The following is a 6,925-nucleotide window of genomic DNA, read 5'->3' on the forward strand; positions in this document are numbered from 1 at the left end:
CTAATGTCCCAGACTCGCCAGGCGGGTGTCCAAGGGCCTTTCCGGCTAGGAAGGACACACACGCTTTCTCTTGGAGACCAGCCGTTCACGTTGCTTCTGCCTGGGGATGGACACAGACACGGGTTCACAGCACACCCGCTGTGGCCCAGCTGTTATAACTCACAGGCATTGGAGCAGGCAGAGGGAAACTGTGGGGCAGTGCCCAGGAGGGCAGGCCCCCGGCTAGGTTGAAGTGAAGGGCGGCCAAAGGGCCTGATCCTGGGAGGTGGTCGATGCCTGCACTGCCCAAGCCCTTCGCACTTTTTGGGGAGGGAGCTGGCCCTGCAGCAAGCCCCAGCTTTGCTCCGGCCGAGGGGTGGCCAGGCCCCTGACCGTCTCCGGTGTCTCCGGCAGGTACCAGTGCAACCAGTGCTCGTACCGCTGCCACCGGGCCGACCAGCTGAGCAGCCACAAACTACGGCACCAGGGCAAGAGCCTGATCTGCGAGGTGTGCGGCTTCGCCTGCAAGCGCAAGTACGAGCTGCAGAAGCACATGCAGGTGAAGCACTCGCAGAACTACCAGGTGCCCGTCTTCCAGTGCCAGTTCTGCACCTACCAGACCAAGTACAAGCAGGCCCTGCTCAACCACGAGAACTGCAAGCACACCAAGCAGAGGGAGTTCCGCTGCGCCCTCTGCTCCCACTGCACCTTCAGCAACACCAGCCTCTTCTTCCACAAGCGCAAGGTGCACGGCTACGTGCCGGGCGACAAGGGCTGGCTGGAGCACTACGCCAGCAAGGAGCTGCAGAGCAGCTCGCCCGACATGTTGCTCAGCTACAAGCTCGGCGCCGCCCTGCGCTCCGACTCCCTGCCCGGGAAGGAGCTCTGGCCGAAAAGCAAGCCCCCGCAAGAGCCTCCTCAGCAGGCTTTCGGCGTGGCCCCCTCTGGCTGTGCCCCTGGGGCTGAGGACGAGGTGGGCCCCCGGGGAGATTCCGCGGTGGCGGGGGACTCGGGGATTGTGGATGCCACCGGCGACGCGGTTGAAGGCTGCACGTTGCACTTGGAGCCGCTGGACGTCACGGCAGCCTGTCCGCTGGGACACGTGGGCAGCGAGCCTCCCGCAGCTCAGTCGGAGAGTGCAGACCCCCTGAGCTGCAGGGCCCCAGCCTACGAGGTGCTGAGCTCGCGGGATGCGCTGGTCCTGGAGGACGACAATGGGCTTGAAGACGTCCCTGACTTCGAGGAGGAGCCGGAGGGCCAAGAGCAGGAGAGGCTGGGGGGCAGCGCTGGCGACCTGGCCAGTGCCGTGCAGCTGGAAGAGAGCCCTGAAACGGACACGCAGCCGGGGCCTGAGGATGGAGGGGACGGGCATTGCTCTGACTTGCCCAGCGCGGCCGCCGACAGCGACGCAGCGCCAGACGCCAGAGAGCCCAGCATGCAAGAGGCCTGGTTTAGCGTCATAAAGCCAGCGGAGCAGAGCCATTTTCCTGCCCCGGCCTCCCCGTGTGCAGAGGCCAAGGCGGGGCCGCAGTCGGAGTCGGTGCTGAAAGCTCTCCGGAGGCAGGACAAGGAGCAAGCCGAAACCCTGGTCTTGGAGGGGAGGGTGCAGATGCTGGTGGTGCAGTCGGAGAGCCAGATCTTCAAGTGCGAGACGTGCGCGTACATCACGCGGAAGGAGAAGTCCATGGCCCTGCACGTCAAAGCCGGGTGCCAGAGCCGCAGGGCCCCGCTGCTGTGCCGGGAGTGCGGCGCCAGCTTTAAGCAGCAGCGGGGCCTCAACACCCACCGGCTGAAGAAGTGCCCCGTGCTCCTGCGGAAGAACAAGCCTTCCAAGGCGGCTGCTCCGGAGCAGCCTGGCGGGGCCGGCGTGGGGGAGGGCGAAGCGAGCAACGTTCCGGAGCCCCCGATGGAGATGGAGATGGAGCTGGGGCCTGTGAACGCTTCCTCCACGAGCCAGCCCTTCCTTGCGGCGCCGGCCGCAGGCAGCCCAGCCCCCAGCCAGGAACGGGAGGGTGCTGCTGAGCCCAAGGTGGCTAAGCCGTCTGTGCCAGGAGCCCACGCCCAAGTGGGGGAAGCCAAGCGCCCCTCCCCGCCTGAGAAGTACCGGCTGGAGCAGGGAAAGCTGCACTGCAACTCCTGCTCTTTCGTCTGCTCCCGGGTCTCCACCATCAGCTCCCACGTGGAGGCCGGGTGCCGGAGCCTGGAGCGGTTCCGCTGCTCCCTGTGCCCGGAGGCCTTCCGCTCCAGGCGGGCCCTGAAAAGCCACCACTTGGCAAAGCACGTCGAGCCGGAGGCCCCCCGGCCTGCAGGAGAGCAGGGCTGCACGCGAGCCGGGCCCCCCGAGGAACGAGCGGCTCAGGGTGGCTGCCAGGAGGCCAGCCCTGCCGGCAGCGAGAAGGGCCAGCCCAGCAAGGCCGTGGGCGTGACGGCTGCCCCGAAAGCTGCCCGGGGCAAGAGGCGGCGCTTCACCTGCCCCACCTGCCCCTTCACCTGCCACCAGGAGCGGGCCATGAAGACCCACAAGAAGCGGGGCTGCGTCCCCCTGGCTGAGTTCCGCTGCCCCGCGTGCCCCTTCGCCTCCAAGGCGGCCAGCGCCCTGCGGCTGCACCGCAAGCTGCACCGCAAGTACAGCAAGCGGCCGCAGCTGCAGTGCCGGCAGTGCGAGTTCACCTGCAAGCAGGCCCGCTGCCTCCGCCAGCACGTCCGCATCAAGCACGAGGGCGTGAAGCCGCACAAGTGCCTCTACTGCGACTTCAGCACCACGCGGCGCTACCGGCTGGAGGCCCACGAGTCGCTGCACACGGGCGTGGGCCGCATCGCCTGCGGCGTCTGCAGCCAGACCTTCGGCACCAACTCCAAGCTGCGCATCCACCGCCTGCGCGTGCACGAGAAGAAGCCCACGCACTTCTGCCCCCTGTGCGACTACAGCGGCTACCTGCAGAACGACATCACCCGCCACGTCAACAGCTGCCACTGCGGGGAGCTGCGCAGCTGCTGCTCCCGCTGCGAGGCCCGCTTCAGCTCCGAGACGGCCCTCAAGCAGCACGTGCTGCGCCGGCACGAGGAGAAGGCCTCCCACCGCTGCCCGCACTGCGGCTTCGTGTGCCGCAGCGAGGCCACGCTCCGGTGCCACGCCCAGAAGCAGCACCCCCACCTGGAGTGCGGCACCTGCAAGGAGACCTTCGCCACCCGCGAGGCGCTGGAGGAGCACAAGCCACTGCACTTCAGCCACCGCTGCCAGCACTGCAGTTTTGCCGCCAAGGAGCGGCAGCAGCTGGTGCGCCACTACGTGGAGAGCCATGAGCCCGCCGCCCCGCAGGACAGGCCGCTCCGGTGCCCCTTCTGCGACTTCGCCTGCCACCACCAGCTGGTCTTCGACCACCACGTGAAGGGCCACGGCGGCACCCGCGTCTACAAGTGCTCCGACTGCGACTACACCACCAAGAACAAGCAGAAAATCACCTGGCACATCAGGATCCACACCGGGGAGAAGCCCTACAAGTGTCACCTGTGCAAGTACGCCTGCGCCGACCCCTCGCGCCTCAAGGTGAGAGCCCGCCGGCCCCTGCTCCCAGGAGCCTTTCCTGGGCAGCGCCCGGCCCTGCCACCGCCCCTTGAGAGGAGAAGGAAGAGTCCCTGAGGCCGCGCCCGGCCCCCTGCCACCGCCCTAGGGACGAGGAGGAGGGAGAGTCCCTGAGGCCGCGCCCAGCCCCTGCCACCGCCCTGGGGACGAGGAGGAGGGAGAGTCCCTGAGGCTGCGCCCAGCCCCCTGCCACTGCCCCTTGGGACGAGGAGGAGGGAGAGTCCCTGAGGCCGCGCCCGGCCCCCTGCCACCGCCCTAGGGACGAGGAGGAGGGAGAGTCCCTGAGGCTGCGCCCAGCCCCTGCCACCGCCCTGGGGACGAGGAGGAGGGAGAGTCCCTGAGGCCGCGCCCGGCCCCCTGCCACCGCCCCTGGGGACGAGGAGGAGGGAGAGTCCCTGAGGCCGCGCCCGGCCCCCTGCCACCGCCCCTGGGGACGAGGAGGAGGGAGAGTCCCTGAGGCCGCGCCCAGCCCCCTGCCACCGCCCTGGGGACGAGGAGGAGGGAGAGTCCCTGAGGCCGCGCCCAGCCCCCTGCCACCGCCCTGGGGACGAGGAGGAGGGAGAGTCCCTGAGGCCGCGCCCGGCCCCCTGCCACCGCCCCTGGGGACGAGGAGGGAGAGTCCCTGAGGCCGCGCCCAGCCCCTGCCACCGCCCTGGGTACGAGGAGGAGGGAGAGTCCCTGAGGCCGCGCCCAGCCCTGCCACCGCCCTGGGGACGAGGAGGAGGGAGAGTCCCTGAGGCCGCGCCCAGCCCTGCCACCGCCCTGGGGACGAGGAGGAGGGAGAGTCCCTGAGGCCGCGCCCGGCCCCCTGCCACCGCCCCTGGGGACGAGGAGGAGGGAGAGTCCCTGAGGCCGCGCCCAGCCCCTGCCACCGCCCTGGGTACGGGGAGGAGGGAGAGTCCCTGAGGCCGTGCCCGGCCCCCTGCCACCGCCCCTGGGGACGAGGAGGAGGGAGAGTCCCTGAGGCCGCGCCCGGCCCCTGCCACCGCCCTGGGGACGAGGAGGAGGGAGAGTCCCTGAGGCCGCGCCCGGCCCCCTGCCACCACCCCTGGGGACGAGGAGGAGGGAGAGTCCCTGAGGCCGCGCCCGGCCCCCTGCCACCACCCCTGGGGACGAGGAGGAGGGAGAGTCCCTGAGGATGCGCCCGGCCCCCTGCCACCGCCCTGGGGACGAGGAGGAGGGAGAGTCCCTGAGGCCGCGTCCGGCCCCCTGCCACCGCCCTGGGAACGGGGAGGGAGAGTCCCTGAGGCCGCGCCCGGCCCCCTGCCACCGCCCTGGGGACGAGGAGGAGGGAGAGTCCCTGAGGCCGCGCCCAGCCCCCTGCCACCGCCCTGGGAACGGGGAGGGAGAGTCCCTGAGGCCGCACCTGGCCCCCTGCCACCGCCCCTGGGGAAACCCAGCAGGGCTGGCGTGTCTGGGCCGTGGGAAGCGTCCTGTCCCTGCACAAGGGCCAGCACAGCCCTGTGCAGGCGGGACGGTCCCGCGGGAGGAGATGATGCTCCATGTGCTTAAGGAGGCAGCCCACCCTAGAGGGCTCAGCTGAGTGCTGGGTGTCGGGATGTCCCAAGTTCAAATCCGGATTCGGCCAGGGATTCCCCGTGCCCGTAGGCATTGGTGCCGATCGTCCCTAGCTCTGACCTCGGGACCGTGTCTGTAGCTCTGACAGCACCTTGCCAAAGAGGGGGATCGATGCCCCCATGGTACACCTGGGGAAACTGAGGCACGGAGCCATGACTTACCCATGGTCACCCAGTGGCAGAGATTGGAATAGAACCCAAGCTTCATTCCTCTCAGTCCAGTGCTCCAGCCAGTAGGCAATGCTGCCTCCACCTTGCTACACAAGGGAGGCTCAGCCCGGGGAGTAGGCCAGTGGGCTGGCTGCAGTGACCTCTGTGTGCTCCCTCCCCAGTACCACATGCGGATCCATAAGGAGGAGCGGAAATACCTTTGCCCGGACTGCGGCTACAAGTGCAAGTGGGTGAATCAGCTGAAGTACCACATGACCAAACACACGGGTGAGTGCCGGGGGTGGGGAGGGAGGCCTAGCGGCCCCACAACTGGGCTGGCGCCAGGCGCTGAGCCCTGCGGGGGCAGGGCTGTTCCAAGGGGCTCGTCTCCCACTTGGCGCCTCTGCAGCCAGCAAGTAGCGCACGAGGTGCTGAATCCCCGCGGGGAGAGGCCTCTGCATCCTCGCCCGCTGCTTTCCCAGGGCCCGTGCGCCTGTTGTGCCCGGGGCCTGACAGCCCGTCATGGCACGCTGCCCGCGGGCTCGGGACAGGCGGCGTGTCTCCATGGGGCTGCTCTCTGGGTGAGGGCTGCTCGTGGCTGGCCCAGGGCAGCGAGCTCCCTGGAGGAGGCAGAGACTTAGCTGGGGCTCCCAGGCAGGGGCGGCCTGAAAGTTTTCCAAATGCTACTTGCGGTGGTGAGCACATGCCAGCAGGGGGCCCCAGACCCCTAACTTCCTGGGCGACAGGGGGCCCAAGTCTGTGGGGGGGGGGGGGCGCAGGCCCCGGCCTCTAGGGGCCTGTTGCGGCTGTGGGGAGAGCAGGACCCAGCACCCTCGCTGCCCCCATGTGTGGGGTGGGATGGCAATGGTGGGAGCGTGGCCCGTGTGCAGGGTCCTTTGGACAGAGCTCCCTTCTCGGGGAGGGCGCCAGGGCCCTGCGAGTCTGGCCAGCCTGTGTCCAGCCCCTCTCCCCGGCCCGGGGAGCTGAGGCCCCCGCCTGAGCGGCTGTCTCCCGCCCGCAGGCCTCAAGCCCTACCAGTGCGACGAGTGTGAGTACTGCACTAACCGGGCCGACGCGCTGCGCATCCACAAGGAGACGCGGCACCGCGACGCCCGGGCCTTCATCTGCGAGCAGTGCGGCAAGGCCTTCAAGACCCGCTTCCTCCTCAAGACCCACCTGAAGAAGCACAGCGAGGAGAAGCCCTACGTCTGCAACGTGTGCTACCGCGGGTTCCGCTGGGCCGCCGGCCTGCGCCACCACTACCTCACCCACACCAACGAGCACCCCTTCTTCTGCCGCTACTGCAGCTACAAGGCCAAGCAGAAGTTCCAGGTCATCAAGCACATCCAGCGGCACCACCCCGACTGCGGCCCGGGCGACCTCAGCCAGGGGGTCGGCAAGGACGCCAGCACCCCCACGCTGCACCTGCACGACGTCCAGCTGGAGCCCCCCAAGCCGGAGGGCGAGGAGGGGGCCCTCCCGGTGGCACAGGCCTAGCCGGGCTGGAGAGAGCCAGGGCTGCTCTGGGTCCCTGGTGGCTGGCTGCGGGCACAGGCCCTGTCTAAACGTGTATAGGCAAATGTGTATATGGGATGTAAGATATGCAGCTGTATAAATGGACTCTCGTTTCCATTTC

The 6,925-nt window shown here is 68.9% G+C and overlaps 1 protein-coding gene across 3 annotated transcripts in view; it reads left to right on the forward strand.

Moving 5' to 3' along the window:
* The window catches only part of ZNF142 (zinc finger protein 142), a 17,646-nt gene extending 10,721 nt beyond the window's left edge, over window positions 1–6,925 (forward strand). For all 3 annotated transcript variants that reach the window (XM_075932961.2, XM_075932962.2, XM_075932963.2), the window contains exons 7-9: window positions 394–3,526; window positions 5,472–5,577; window positions 6,311–6,925. In XM_075932961.2, coding sequence (XP_075789076.2) covers window positions 394–3,526; window positions 5,472–5,577; window positions 6,311–6,786 — 3,715 coding nt within the window. In that variant the 3' untranslated portion in view covers window positions 6,787–6,925. The remainder of the gene's footprint in view (window positions 1–393; window positions 3,527–5,471; window positions 5,578–6,310) is intronic.

Source organism: Pelodiscus sinensis, chromosome 7 (assembly GCF_052426305.1).
Source record: "Pelodiscus sinensis isolate ZL-2025 chromosome 7, ASM5242630v1, whole genome shotgun sequence".
Classification (NCBI taxonomy): Eukaryota; Metazoa; Chordata; order Testudines; family Trionychidae; genus Pelodiscus; species Pelodiscus sinensis.